The following is a 15,505-nucleotide window of genomic DNA, read 5'->3' as shown; positions in this document are numbered from 1 at the left end:
CATTCATATTAAAATGTTAAGTGACATTATTTGAACTAATAAAGTGCTATCTAATCTTTTATATTCACATTATTTCTGTAAGGTAGTTAAGTGTTTGGTCTTAAACTCCATCAGTAGAGGAGATTAAGGATAAATTCAAGGTCATACAATTTGTCAATGACGAAATGAAAACAGACTAGTTATGTTGCTTTTCCTTCCTGTTGGGATTGTTGTGATTCAGAAATAATTAAGAACATTAGATGATTCATTTACATTATGATATAGTAGCATTTTACATTGTTTGATTTTACCCAAAGATTCACATAAGATAAATTATATTTCATAATTAATAACAGTACTTTTACTTCTTAAGAATTTGGTCTGACACCCTTATGTGTAAAAATACCAACAGTTCCCAAAGTTACAAGATATATTTTGTTTAAAAAAGTGAATAAGAATGGAAGTCTCAGATCTCTCATTACGAACATACTGTATATCCCTCGGCAGTTAGATAAACAAAAGAATTATTTAAATAACTGGACTTTGATTTCCAAAATTGAAGCATTCTACAGACGTGTGCTTACACTTAGTAAATAAATAGTGAGTTCAAATCACACTTGCATAAAACAAATAAGATTATATCTTCCTACTCATTAAAAAATTGTAGAAAGATTTACAAAGTTTGATGTATGCTTACAAATATGTTGATTAAAAAATAACATTTATACACATATGAAATATCTGAACACATCATTAATTTAAATGTTATATAAATCTCTTTGCTTTAGATAAACACTACTTTATTTTTTTGATTTCTTAATGCTTTCAATTGGCAACCTACAAATGTACAGAACATACTTTCCTAAATATCAGAAAATAAGCAAAAAAGTATTTAATTCTAAAATATTTTTAATGTGCCTAAATGTTTCTCACATTATTTTAAAACATTGTAAAACAAACAAACAAAAGAAACACATTTCTAAACAATAGATGTGGCAACTGTAGAAAAGAAATATTGATAAAAGCCTGTGACCAAACTTTTAGCTAGAAATGCAGCAAAATTAACAAAACAAGCTTTGAGATTGCTACTTGAAATTTTAAAGCATGGAACACAGCATACGGTTAATAATTCCAGAACATTAAAAAAACAGTAGTGTTTGCCTACGTAATTTAGCTCTTTAAATGGGTGAATACACATAATTTAAGACTCCTAAGCTTATGTACCTTTAAAATCAATTGACTGCAAATTAATATCATTCAACATAATCATGTAATTCCACAGAATTTAACCATCTGAATCACATAAATGTTCTTTGGTCACCAAATTCATAAATACCTCTGTTGAAAGTACTTTTGTTAATATCAGGCTCATAGGAGTTTCTAATTTATACTCTGGAATTAGTGAACCAAGGTCTGGGGTAGCATGATTCACATGGGGTATCTCAAGACAAACCCAAGGCAATAGAGTAAATAGGGAAATAGGAAGGCAAGCAGAGTAAAGTGTACAACACAACCTGAGAAACTAGGATTGTGTGTAAGAACCAGCGCGTAAGGCAATATAAGCAGCCAGTGAGCCAGGAGCTCCAGATAATTAGTGAAAAGGCACAAGAATAGATACATAGCACCAAAAAGACATTGATCATGGGACCCATGTTCTTCCCCAAACAGGATGCTTCTTGACTACCACCCTCCTGAGCCAGAATTGGTTCCAAGGTTAATATACTCCCTGATAGGGCTGATATATGAATCAATGAGAAGCAAAGATCTAGACAATGTAAATCTGTCACCTCATTGTTTCCTAAAAATAGAGTATCTCATAGAAGGAGAAAAGCTCTTTTCAGTATTACTTCTGATTTTGGCAAAACCTGAAATTTATATGCTAGTATCAAATGCCTGGAAAATATTTCTAATAATGCCCAAATTTAAGAATAGTCTTTTGACCATCAAGTATGTGTGTATATGTGTGTATTAATCCTTCAGCATATATGTGGTCATAACTTTTATTTTTTATTTATTTATTTTTTTTTAAATTTTTTTTTTATTTATTTATGTATGATAGTCACAGAGAGAGAGAGAGGCAGAGACACAGGCAGAGGGAGAAGCAGGCTCCATGCACCGGGAGCCTGACGTGGGATTCGATCCCGGGTCTCCAGGATCGCGCCCTGGGCCAAAGGCAGGCGCTAAACCGCTGCGCCACCCAGGGATCCCGGTCATAACTTTTAAAACTACAGCTTCATTTAAAAAAAGAGAGAGAGAGAGAAATAGAGGAAAATGCTGATGCTGAAACTCAACTCCAGAGTAGCAACAGTTAATGAGTATAGTAAGTGAAGAGTCAGCACTTTGCTTTAACAAAATTTTACTCCCCAAAAGCCTCCCAAACTTTACTCATAATAGAACCCTCCCCCCAAAAAGAAATCTAAACCTGATCCAATTATCTTAGAAAACGTATGTAACTAAATCAATGTTTAAGATCACCTAGGTCACAGGCACTTCACAAATGAGTCCCACTGATCTTGTCACTTTGATCTGTGTAGTTCAATTCAATATGGTTGAAGGCAGGATTATCAGTTCCACCATCTTCTACTGGGTGAGATTTATAGCTTAAAATATGCTTCTTCCAAAAGAAAATGTTAACATAGTGATTAGAAAAAGGCACTATTCAATTCTAAATTATTGTTACTGCTTTTCCTTCTCTAAATCAGCTTTGTTATCTATCGAAGACGGGAGATACAACAGAAATAGACCACCAAAGAATAAGGCAAGCTCCTTCCTTGTCCATCAGAGTTCAAAAGAGAATCTGACGACTAACTAGTCTTCTATCCTGGTGATAAAAGCACAGTCTTACTAATTTAAGGAGAAAGAAAGCCAACTTACCTTCTTAAAAATGTCAAAATTGGATAAAAAGTCCTCTTTGGTTAGTAGGAATCTGCGATCTAAGTTTTGTTTTCTTCCTCCTGAAAAACATTTACATTATTTTCATTGTTAGAAAGATATCCTAACCACCCAGTGATGGCCCATCATACAAGCATCCAACTTGTGCAAGTTCAACTCTATGCACTCATAAAACACACAGAGAAAGAGAATCTTTTACGTAGTGCTGAAGACTTGGCTCACTATTTCCCTTCTCTCAGTCTCAGATTCTGCAAGCCGTTCACTGTGATAAATAAGTCTAGTGTTTAAGGATGAGCGAGTTGGCTCTTAAATGAAGCCACCTACTTTATATAGTGCTTAACCCAAGAGCTCCATACTTGTTGGGAAACTTATTTAAAAACATCCTCTGTGATCCACCAATAAAATATCAAGCCATTTGTCTCTACTTCAGACAGAGGTGTAGGTACCTTTCCCCCAGTTTGATGGTTATGAATGTACATGTGCATAAAGAAATGCAGGAAATTATGAATTATTGAATAAATTAAATAAAAATCAATATGATCATTGGTGTTTGATTCAACTCCTCTTCCCTAACATTATTCTTTGTTTTGGTATTTTATTTGTACATCAAAGATAAAGCTTTTTAAAACTGTATGGTTTTCAAACTACTTTTGTACAAATCATTCAGCAGATGTACTTTAAATGCAGATTCCTGGACTCCAACCTGGAGAAACTGTCAGAAACTCTGAGGTGGGGCCACTGAATCCTGATTTTTACCAAATTTCCAAAGTATTCTTCGTGCCCTCTAATATTTGCGAACCACCACTTCAGTACAAAATTAGGCTTTTAATTATGGGAACCTCTGCTGTTCCGGAGACAGGATCAATTTTAAATTAATTCATTCAACACTGTGGAGTGCCTACCATGGGCTAGAGACTCTATTAGGTCCTGTAGATGAGTGAAACAATTACTGCAGTCAGAGCTCAAGGTCTACTTAGGGCATTATTTACTCCACTTTATGGATGAGGAGACAGACTCACTCACGGTGCACAGTACATGGTTAGGTGAAAATGAAATGCCAACCAAATCTATACGGCCTGAATTCTTAGTGAGTCTTAGTATTCCTATTTATATTCCAAGGAGAGTTAGGATTTCATGTTTCTAGATTTTTTTCCCCAAGGTGCTCACTACTGCTGTGAAGTGAGAATAAGTCACTTGTGAAATTAATAAAGTTGAATTGTTTTTGTCACTGGATGCCTGTTCACCTAGATGAAGCATTACTTTATAAAACAGAAGATATAATTGTATATGATAATCAGAAAAAAAAAACTTTTAAGGAAAAAGGGAGTGCTCAAAGGGAATACTCTGATACCCCACTGTCCTAAAGGAAAAAAAAAAAAAAGGAATGAGTGGAGTAACAGTCTAAGGTCAAATAGTACAAGGAGATTGTTTAGGTGTATTCCTGATCTGAATAATTGGGTTATTGGTACAAAAAGTTTAAAATCTGTCTTAAAATATGTGAAAACAGAGAAAGGAATAAATCTATTGTGTTGATAATTTTATTTATGAAGAAAGGTAAAGCCCTTTTTGAAAAGAAAGAATAGTTTAAAACAACTGTTTGAGAGGTAATAAATAGCTACAAACTTTATTATAAATGTATAATTATGTATTGTAATATATGATAATTATAATTAATATAATTGGTGATATGTTTATATGAATATTACCACCAATTATTAATATAATTTATTAATTATAAATATAAGTATCACAGAAGTTTGAAAGGCAGTGCTTTTTAGGAGCCACAAAACAATGACTGATAGGATTCGTCAAGTGGGGGACACCTGGGTGGCTCAGTGGTTGAGCTTATGCTTTCACCTTAGGTTGTGATCACAGGGTCCTGTGGTTGAGTCTCACATTGGGCTCCCTACAGAGAGCCTGCTTCTCCCTCTACCTATGTTTCTGCCTCTTTCTTTGTGTCTCTCATGAATAAATAAATAAAATCTTATATAAAAAAAGAATTCTATCAAATGGTACAGTGTTGGTAGCTTTTTTGTAGCATACAGCAAAGATATTAGACATTCTAGGACAATATATAGGATTTCTGACTAGTTGTTGCACATTTGATGAAGAGGGCAGTGGGGCTGCTTCCCCCACTCTGATTGCCATGAATGTACTGGGGTGAGGGGATGTAGGAAATCAAGGAGCCCAGTACGTCTCACCAGCTCTCCACTACTACCCTGCTTTGAGCTTGAGCCACCATGATTGCTCACCTGGATTACTGCAATAGCTTCCCACCTGCCCTCCTTTCCTTACAGACTATTCTTAAAACTGGATCAGAGTGCTCCTTTGAGAATTATTGGAAAAGAAATTGGAAAAGTATCCCATGTGGTAGACCTAAAGACACAGTGATGGAAGATAGGAGAGAAAAGAAAATAAAATTAGGATAACTGTCTGAGACTCAAACATTGGACTAAGAGTTTCCAGAAAGAGAAAACGGAAAATCAGGGGAAATTACAAAAGAAATAATATAGAAGAATGTCCTCAAACTGAAGGACATGGATCTTCAGATCAAAAAGACCCTCACAAGGGCTTAGGGCAAAGCAGTCATTGTGAAACGGATCACATGCAAAGGGCCAGCAGGTAGCATGCCCCTGGCATTCTCAATAACAACATAATGAGCTCAGAGGAAATTAAGACATCCTCTCAGAAACAAGAAAGTTATTTTTTTAGGATTCTCTACTTGAACAAATGATCAATCGAGTAGGAGGGAGAATTAAAGACATTTTTTTTTCCTGGGGACACCACATCTTCAAAACCTCTTGTCTACCCTTTCTCAAGGACACACTAAAGGATGTGCTCCATTCAATTAAGGGGATAAACAAGAATTAGGAATAATGGGATATAGGCAGCAGAGAATCCAACACAGAAGGGAGACCAAGGGAATTCACAGAATGGGGACAAAATGAAGTTCCACGATAAAAGTTCTATAGCAATCCCAGAGAGCAATGAATACTATGTGTAGGAGCAGTCTGTTTTTTTAATAATGTTTTTAAAGTTTATGGACATGTGAAAAAAAAAGCCTCACCCTATGTTTAGATGTGAGGACTGTAATTATCATTTCTTACATGTGTATACTTCATTACAGTCTACAAAACGTCAGCCTAGGACAATGAAAAGACCATGACACAGGACTGTTGTAATAACACATGTAAAATCCCTAGCACTGTGATACCTACGTATGATTTTTGTCAAGCATTTTATTTTTATCTTACAGCAACCTGTGAGATAGGCAAGTCAATCACCACCATCCTCACTTACCATATAAGACCGCTGAGCCTCAGAGTAGCTATATGGACTTCCCTAAGTTTATGCAGCTAGTAAATAGCAGAACAAAGGTTCAGATAGAATCTTCTGCTTTCAAAATCAAATACAGGCACTCAGATCTCCATGAGGAAAATGGAATAAGTAAACTAGTTGTTAAAAGGACTATAGGGCAATAACATAAATACTATAAAAGAGATGGAATATTGCTCAGCCATTAGAAACGACAAATACCCACCATTTGCTTCGACGTGGATGGAACTGGAGGGTATTATGCTGAGTGAAATAAGTCAATCTGAGAAGGACAAACATTATACGGTCTCATTCATTTGGGGAATATAAAAAATAGTGAAAGGGAATAAAGGGGAAAGGAGAAAAAATGAGTGGGAAATATCAGAAAGGGAGACAGAACATGAAAGACTCCTAACTCTGGAAAACAAACTAGGGGTGGTGGATGGGGAGGTGGGCGGGGGGTGGGGGTGACTGGGTGACAGGCACTGAGGTGGGCACTTGACAGGATGAGCACTGGGTGTTATTCTGTACGTTGTCAAATTGAACACCAATAAAAAATAAATTTATTTAAAAAATAATAAAAACCAATATAGAGGTAAATACAGGGATGCCTGGGGTGGCTCAGCAGTTAAGCATCTGCCTTTGGCTCAGGGTGTGATCACAGAGTCCAGGGATCAAGTCCATATCGGGTTCCCTGCATGGAGCCTACTTCTCCCTCTGCCTGTGTCTTGCCTCTCTCTGTGTGTCTCTCATGAATAAATAAGTAAAATCTTTTTTAAAAAGAGGTAAATACAACAACAGTAATGTTTAGAAAGTTACCTGTTGGTAAACTAATTAGCATTCCCATGAACATCGTTACCAAAGTTCCAACAGTACTGAAGTATAGATATGATAAAGAATACCAGTTATCCATCAGTGGGGTCCTAAAATAGAACAAAAGCATACCTGTAAGATTTCATGTGATACTACTAGCAACTAGAGCAGTCTCAATAATCGTCATGCATGGCAAAGTCAAAATAAAATATTTAACAATGTTTTTTAATGTCATAATCTGCTGTTCTAACTTTATCTTATTGGATAAAGAATTAAAAGCTTGACTTAACCTTGACCATATACTATAATACTAAATGTCCATGTGTATTCATTCAACTCTGCTTTATGTCCCAGGCACTGTTCTTCATTGGAAAGTCTACCACAAAAAAAGGTTTATAAGGCTCCTGCTCTCATAAAGTTTGCATTCTCATGGAGAAAGGAATATAACAAACAAGTAAACTAATAAATATAATTATTTCCACTGGTGGAAAGGGCTATAATGAACATAAAATAAGGTAATGAGAAACAGAGTGGAAAAAAGGAACTACACTCTAATGTGTGGTCAAAGAAAGCCTTTGTGAAGAAGTGACATTTGAAGAACAGTGGTGAGCGTGGGCATCTCTGTCATGCTCCTGACCTTAGGGGAAAAGCTTTCAGTTTTTCCCCATTGAGAATGACATTTACTGTGGGCTTTTCACAGAAGGCTTTTATGATATTGAGGTATGTTCCCTTTTCCCCTACACTGTGAAGAGTTTCAATCAAGAAAGGATGCTGTATTTTGTCAAATGTTTTCTGTGCATCAATGAAGAGGATAATGTGTTCCTGTCCTTTCTTTTATTAATGTGATGCATCATGCTGATTGATTTGCGAATGTTGAGCCACCTTTACAGCCCAGGAATAAATCCCACTTGGTTGTTCTGAAGAATATTTTTTGCACTGTTGGATCCCATTGGCTACTACCTTGGTGAGAATTTTAGCATCCATGTTCATCAGGAATATTGGTCTATAATTCTCTTTTTTTGGTGGGGTCTTTGGTTTAGGGATCAAGATTATGCTGACCTCATAGAATGAGTTTGCAGGTTTTCTTTCCATTCACAGATGACATGATATTTTCTTTCCTTTCACAGATGACATGATATTTTATGCAGAAAACCCAAAAGACTCCACCCCAAAATTGCTAGAACTCATAGAACAGTTCAGCAACGTGGCAGGATATAAAATCAATGCACAGAAATCAGTTACATTTCTATACACTAACAACAAGACAGAAGAAAAAGAAATTAAGGAATAGATCCCATTTACAATTGCACCAAAATCCATAACATACCTACAAATAAACCTAAGCAGAAAGGCAAAGGATCTGTACTCTGAAAACTATGGAACACTTATGAAAGAAATTGAGGAAAACACAAAGAAATGGAAAAACATTCCATGTTCATGGATTGGAAGAATAAATATTGTTAAAATGTCCATGTTACCCAGGGCAATTTGTACATTCAATGCAATCCATATCAAAATATCATTGACATTTTTCAAAGAGCTAAAACAAGTAATCCTAAAATTTTTATGGAACCAGAAAAGGCCCAAAATAACCAGAGGAATGTTGAAAAAGAAAACCAGAGCTGGTGGCATCACAATCCCAGGCTTCAAGCTCCATTACAAAGCTGCAATCATCAAGACAGCGTGGTACTGGCACAAAACAGACACATAGATCAATGGAACACAATAGAGAACCCAGAATTAGACCCTCAACTCTATGGTCAACTAATCTTCGACAAAGCTGGAAAGAATATCCAATGGAAAAAAGACAGTATCTTCCATAAATGCTGCTGGGAAAACTGGACAGTCACATGCAGAAGAATGAAACTGAACCATTCTCTTGTACCACTCACAAAGATAAACTCAAAATGGATGAAAGGCCTCAATGTAAGACAGGAATCCATCAAAATCCTAGAGAAGAACACAGACAGCAACCTCTTCAACCTTGGCCATAGCAACTTATTGCTAGACATATCTTCAGAGGCAAGGGAGACAAAAGCAAAAAAAAATGAACTATTGAAATTTCATCAAGATAAAAAGCTTCTGCACAGCAAATGAAGCAGTCAACAAAACCAAAAGGCAACGAACAGAATGGGAGAAGATATTTACAAATGACATACCAGATCCAAGAGGAGGATCTGTATCCAAGGCTAGTATCCAAAGGCTAGTATCCAAAGGGCTAGTATCCAAGATCTATACAAAACTCATCAAATTCAATACCCAAAGAACAAATCATCCAATTAAGAAATAGACAGAAGAAATGAATAGAAATTTCTCCAAAGAAGACATCCAGATGGCTGGAAGACGCAAAAAGATGCTCAACATCACTCATCATCAGGGAAATACAAATCAAAACTACAATAATATATCAACTCACACCTGTCAGAATGACTAAAATGAACAGCACAACCAACAACACATGTTGGTGAGGATTTGGAAAAAGGGGAACCCTCTTACACTGTTGGTAGGAATGCAAGTAGGTGCAGTCACTCTGGAAAACAGTATGGAGGTTCCTCAAAAAGTTAAACACAGAACTACCCTATGATCCTTCAATTGCACTACTAGGTATTTACCAAAGGATACAAAAATACTGATTTGAAGAGATACATGAGCCCCAATGTTTATAGCAGTATTATCAACAATAGCCAAATTATGGAAAGAGCTCAAAAGTCCATTGACTGATGAATGGATAAAGATGTGGTACATATATACAATGGAATATTACTTAACTGTGAAAATGAATATCTATCTTGTCATTTGCAACAATGTGGATGGTGCTAGATTGTATTATGTAGTATTTGTATTACAAATACCTTATGATTTCACTTATATGTGGAATTTAACAAACAAAACAGATGAACAAAGAGGGTAAAAAGGAGAGGCAAACCATAAAACAGATTCTTAACTATAGAGAACAAACTGAGGTGTACTGGAGGGGAAGTGGATGGAGGGATGGGTTAAATGAGTGATGGGTATCTTGTTGTAACGAGCATTGGATGTTCTATGTAAATGATAAATCACTCAATTCTACTCCTGAAACTAATATTACACTATGTGTTAACTAACTGGTATTTAAATAAAAACTTAAAAAAAAGACTTTAATTAAGTTGAACTTAATTATAATGAAATTCTGATTACCAAAAAGTATAATTCAGAGAGTAAAAAGGCAACACACAAAGCAGGAGAAAATTATTTCAAAATATATCTTGTATCTAGAACATATCAAAAACTCCTAAATAAATAAGAAAAAAACCTAAGAATCCATTTAAAACTGGATCAAAGATTTCAACAGACAAGTCACAGAAGTTGATATCTAGATGGCAATGGCCAAAAAAAACATCTAAAAAGATATTGACTAGAAGAAACAGGCAAGATGGCGGAAGAGCAGGGTCTCCAAGTCACCTGTCCTCAACAAATTACCTAGAAAACCATCCAATCATCCTGAAAATCTACGAATTCGGCCTGAGATTTAAAGAGAGACCAGCTGGAACGCTACAGTGAGAAGAGTTCGCGCTTCTATCAAGGTAGGAAGACGGGGAAAAAGAAATAAAGAAACAAAAGGCCTCCAAGGGGGAGGGGCCCCGCGAGGAGCCGGGCTGAGGCCGGGGCGAGTGTCCCCAGGGCGGGAGAGCCCCGTCCCGGAGGAGCAGGAGCTGCACCAACCTTCCCCGCGGAAAGGCCTCCCGGGAATTGGAGCAGGATCCCCAGAAGGGCGGGGATGCCCTCGGGCTCCCTGGGACAGTAACAGAGGAACTGCGCCCCGGGAGATGCGCCGAGCTCCCTAAGGGCTGCAGCGCTCGGCGGGACCCGGAGCAGCTCGGAGGGGCTCGGGCGGCGGCTCCGCGGAGGGGGCTGCGCGGCTCCGGGAACAGCTCAGCCGCGGCGGCTCGGGCGGAGGAAGAAGCTCCGCGGAGGGGGCGGCGCGGCTCCGGGAGCAGCTCGGAGTGACTCGGCCTGCGGCTCCGCGGAGGGGGCTGCGGGGCTCCGGGAACAGCTCAGAGGCGGCGGCTCGGGCAGAGGAAGAAACTCCGCGCGGAGGGGGCGGCGCGGCTCCGGGAACAGCTCGGAGGGGCTCGGGTGGCGGCACCACGGAGGGGGCTGCGGCCGGGAGCGCGAATCCAACAGCGCAGGCTCCGGAGCACAGGGCGCCGGGACACAGCCCAGGATCCGGCCTCCCCCGGGACAGGCAGAGGCCGGGAGGGCCCAGGACAGCAAGGACGCTCCTGCCTGGAACTGAGCAGATCAGCGGCCCCGCCCGGGAGCCCCCGGGCCCTGCAGACGGAGAGCCCCGGAGTTACTGCCGGAGCTGACTCCAGGGTCCCAGAGCTTCCCCCGCCACTGTGGCTTCCTCCCGGGGCCTCACGGGGTAAACACCCCCACTGAGCCTTGCACCAGGCAGGGGCAGAGCAGCTCCCCCAAGTGCTAACACCTGAGAATCAGCACAGCAGGCCCCTCCCCCAGAAGACCAGCGACACGGACCAGTTCCAAGGGAAGTCAAGGGACTTAAAGTACACAGAATCGGAAGATACTCCCCCGTGTTTTTTTTTTTGTTTGTTTTTTTGTTTTGTTTTGTTTTGTGCTTTTTTTTTTCTTTCTTTCTTCTTGATTTCTGATTGCTTCCCCCACCCCACCCCACCTTTTTTTCTTTTTTCTCCTTTATTTCTTTTCCTTTCTTTTTCTTCTCTTCCCCCCCCCTTTTTTTTCTTCTTTCTCTTTTTTCTTTTTCTCTTTTCTTTCCTTCTCTCTCTTTTTCTCCTTTTCCCAATACAACTTGTTTTTGGCCACTCTGCACTGAGCAAAATGACTAGAAGGAAAACCTCACCTCAAAAAAAAGAATCAGAAACAGCCCACTCTCCCACAGAGTTACAAAATATGGATTACAATTCAATGTCAGAAAGCCAATTCAGAAGCACTATTTTACAGCTACTGGGTGGCTCTAGAAAAACCCATAAAGGACTCAAGAGACTTCATGACTGCAGAATTTAGATCCAATCAGGCAGAAATTAAAAATCAATTAAATGAGATGCAATCCAAGCTAGAAGTCCTAACGACGAGGGTTAACGAGGTGGAAGAACGAGTGAGTGGCATAGAAGACAAGTTGATGGCAAAGAGGGAAACTGAGGAAAAAAGAGACAAGCAATTAAAAGATCATGAGGATAGATTAAGGGAAATAAATGACAGCCTGAGGAAGAAAAACCTACGTTTAATTGGGGTTCCTGAGGGCGCCGAAAGGGACAGAGGGCCAGAATATGTATTTGAACAAATCCTAGCTGAAAACTTTCCTAATCTGGGAAGGGAAACAGGCATTCAGATCCAGGAAATAGAGAGATCCCCCCCTAAAATCAACAAAAACCGTTCGACACCTCGACATTTAATAGTGAAGCTTGCAAATTCCAAAGATAAGGAGAAGATCCTTAAAGCAGCAAGAGAAAAAAAGTCCCTGACTTTTATGGGGAGGAATATTAGGGTAACAGCAGACCTCTCCACAGAGACCTGGCAGGCCAGAAAGGGCTGGCAGGATATATTGAGGGTCCTAAATGAGAAGAACATGCAACCAAGAATACTTTATCCAGCAAGGCTTTCATTCAAAATGGAAGGAGAGATAAAGAGCTTCCAAGACAGGCAGGAACTGAAAGAATATGTAACCTCCAAACCAGCTCTGCAAGAAATTTTAAGGGGGACTGTTAAAATTCCCCTTTAAGAAGAAGTTCAGTGGAACAATCCACAAAAACAAGGACTGAATAGATATGATGACACTAAACTCATATCTATCAATAGTAACTCTGAACGTGAACGGGCTTAATGACCCCATCAAAAGGCGCAGGGTTTCAGACTGGATAAAAAAGCAGGACCCACCTATTTGCTGTCTACAAGAGACTCATTTTAGACAGAAGGACACCTACAACCTGAAAATAAAAGGTTGGAGAACCATTTACCATTCAAATGGTCCTCAAAAGAAAGCAGGGGTTGCCATCCTTATATCAGATAAATTAAAATTTACCCCAAAGACTATAGTGAGAGATGAAGAGGGACACTATCTCATACTCAAAGGATCTATCCAACAAGAGGACTTAACAATCCTCAATATATATGCCCCGAATGTGGGAGCTGCCAAATATTTAAACCAATTAATAACCAAACTCAAGAAATACCTTGATAATAATACACTTATACTTGGTGACTTCAATCTAGCTCTTTCTACCCTGGATAGGTCTTCTAAGCACAACATCTCCAAAGAAACGAGAGCTTTAAATGATACACTGGACCAGATGGATTTCACAGATATCTACAGAACTTTACATCCAAACTCAACTGAATACACATTCTTCTCAAGTGCACATGGAACTTTCTCCAGAATAGACCACATACTGGGTCACAAATCGGGTCTGAACCGATACCAAAAGATCGGGATAGTCCCTTGTATATTCTCAGACCATAATGCCTTGAAATTAGAACTTAATCACAACAAGAAGTATGGAAGGACCACAAACATGTGGAGGTTAAGGACCATCCTGCTAAAAGATGAAAAGGTCAACCAGGAAATTAAGGAAGAATTAAAAAGATTCATGGAAACTAATGAGAATGAAGATACAACCGTTCAAAATCTTTGGGATGCAGCAAAAGCAGTCCTGAGGGGGAAATACATCGCAATACAAGCATCCATTCAAAAACTGGAAAGATCTCAAATTAAAAAGCTCACCTTACACATAAAGGAACTAGAGAAAAAGCAACAAATAGACCCCGCCCCCAGCAGAAGAAGAGAGTTAATTAAAATTCGAGCAGAACTCAATGATATTGAGACCAAAAGAACTGTGGAACAGATCAACAGAACCAGGAGTTGGTTCTTTGAAAGAATTAATAAGATAGATAAACCATTAGCCAACCTTATTAAAAAGAAGAGAGAGAAGACTCAAATTAATAAAATCATGAATGAGAAAGGAGAGATCACTACCAACACCAAGGAAATACAAACGATTTTAAAAACATATTATGAACAGCTGTACGCCAATAAATTAGGAAATCTAGAAGAAATGGACGCATTCCTGGAAAGCCACAAACTACCAAAACTGGAGCAGGAAGAAACAGAAAACCTGAACAGGCCAATAACCAGGGAGGAAATTGAAGCAGTCATCAAAAACCTCCCAAGACACAAGAGTCCAGGGCCAGATGGCTTCCCAGGGGAATTCTATCAAAAGTTTAAAGAAGAAATCATACCTATTCTACTAAAGCTGTTTGGAAAGATAGAAAGAGATGAAGTACTTCCAAATTCGTTCTATGAGGCCAGCATCACCTTAATTCCGAAACCAGACAAAGACCCCACCAAAAAGGAGAATTACAGACCAATATCCCTGATGAACATGGATGCAAAAATTCTCAACAAGATACTAGCCAATAGGATCCAACAACACATTAAGAAAATTATTCACCATGACCAAGTAGGATTTATCCCTGGGACACAAGGCTGGTTCAACACTCGTAAAACCATCAATGTGATTCATCATATCAGCAAGAGAAAAACCAAGAACCATATGATACTCTCATTAGATGCAGAGAAAGCATTTGACAAAATACAGCATCCATTCCTGATCAAAACCCTTCAGAGTGTTGGGATAGAGGGAACTTTCCTCGACATCTTAAAAGCCATTTACGAAAAGCCCAGAGCAAATATCATTCTCAATGGGGAAGCACTGGGAGCCTTTCCCCTAAGATCAGGAACAAGACAGGGATGTCCACTCTCACCACTGCTGTTCAACATCGTTCTGGAAGTCCTCGCCTCAGCAATCAGACAACAAAAAGACATTAAAGGCATTCAAATTGGCAAAGAAGAAGTCAAACTCTCCCTCTTCGCCGATGACATGATACTCTACATAGAAAACCCAAAAGACTCCATCCCAAGATTGCTAGAACTCATACAGAAATTTGGTAGCGTGGCAGGATACAAAATCAATGCCCAGAAATCAATGGCATTTCTATACACTAACAATGATACTGAAGAAAGAGAATTAAGGAGTCAATCCCATTTACAATTGCACCCAAAAGCATAAGATACCTAGGAATAAACCTAACCAAAGAGGTAAAAGATCTATACCCTAAAAACTATAGAACACTTCTGAAAGAAATTGAGGAAGACACAAAGAGATGGAAAAATATTCCATGCTCATGGATTGGCAGAATTAATATTGTAAAAATGTCAATGTTACCCGGGGCAATTTATACGTTTAATGCAATCCCTATCAAAATACCATGGACTTTCTTCAGAGAGTTAGAACAAATTATTTTAAGATTTGTGTGGAATCAGAAAAGACCCCGAATAGCCAGGGGAATTTTAAAAAAGAAAACCATATCTGGGGGCATCACAATGCCAGATTTCAGGTTGTACTACAAAGCTGTGGTCATCAAGACAGTGTGGTACTGGCACAAAAACAGACACATAGATCAATGGAACAGAATAGAGAACCCAGAAGTG

General features: G+C 38.8%; 1 protein-coding gene across 3 annotated transcripts in view; it reads right to left on the bottom strand.

Annotated features, from left to right (window-relative positions):
- Window positions 1-2,125: 2,125 nt before the first annotated feature.
- Window positions 2,126-15,505, bottom strand: part of SLC5A8 (solute carrier family 5 member 8) — a 69,709-nt gene continuing 56,329 nt past the window's right edge. For 2 of the 3 annotated variants that reach the window (XM_041739159.1, XM_041739160.1), the window contains 3 exons: window positions 7,006-7,109; window positions 2,854-2,933; window positions 2,126-2,593 (listed from right to left, as the gene is read on the bottom strand). In XM_041739159.1, coding sequence (XP_041595093.1) covers window positions 2,471-2,593; window positions 2,854-2,933; window positions 7,006-7,109 — 307 coding nt within the window. In that variant the 3' untranslated portion in view covers window positions 2,126-2,470. The remainder of the gene's footprint in view (window positions 2,594-2,853; window positions 2,934-7,005; window positions 7,110-15,505) is intronic. The other variant, XM_041739161.1, reaches the window with a different exon arrangement.

The sequence above is a fragment of the Vulpes lagopus genome, chromosome 23, assembly GCF_018345385.1.
Source record: "Vulpes lagopus strain Blue_001 chromosome 23, ASM1834538v1, whole genome shotgun sequence".
NCBI classification, from domain to species: domain Eukaryota; kingdom Metazoa; phylum Chordata; class Mammalia; order Carnivora; family Canidae; genus Vulpes; species Vulpes lagopus.
The sequence above is the reverse complement of the archived record's forward strand: the minus strand, read 5'-3'. Positions and strand labels throughout refer to the sequence as shown.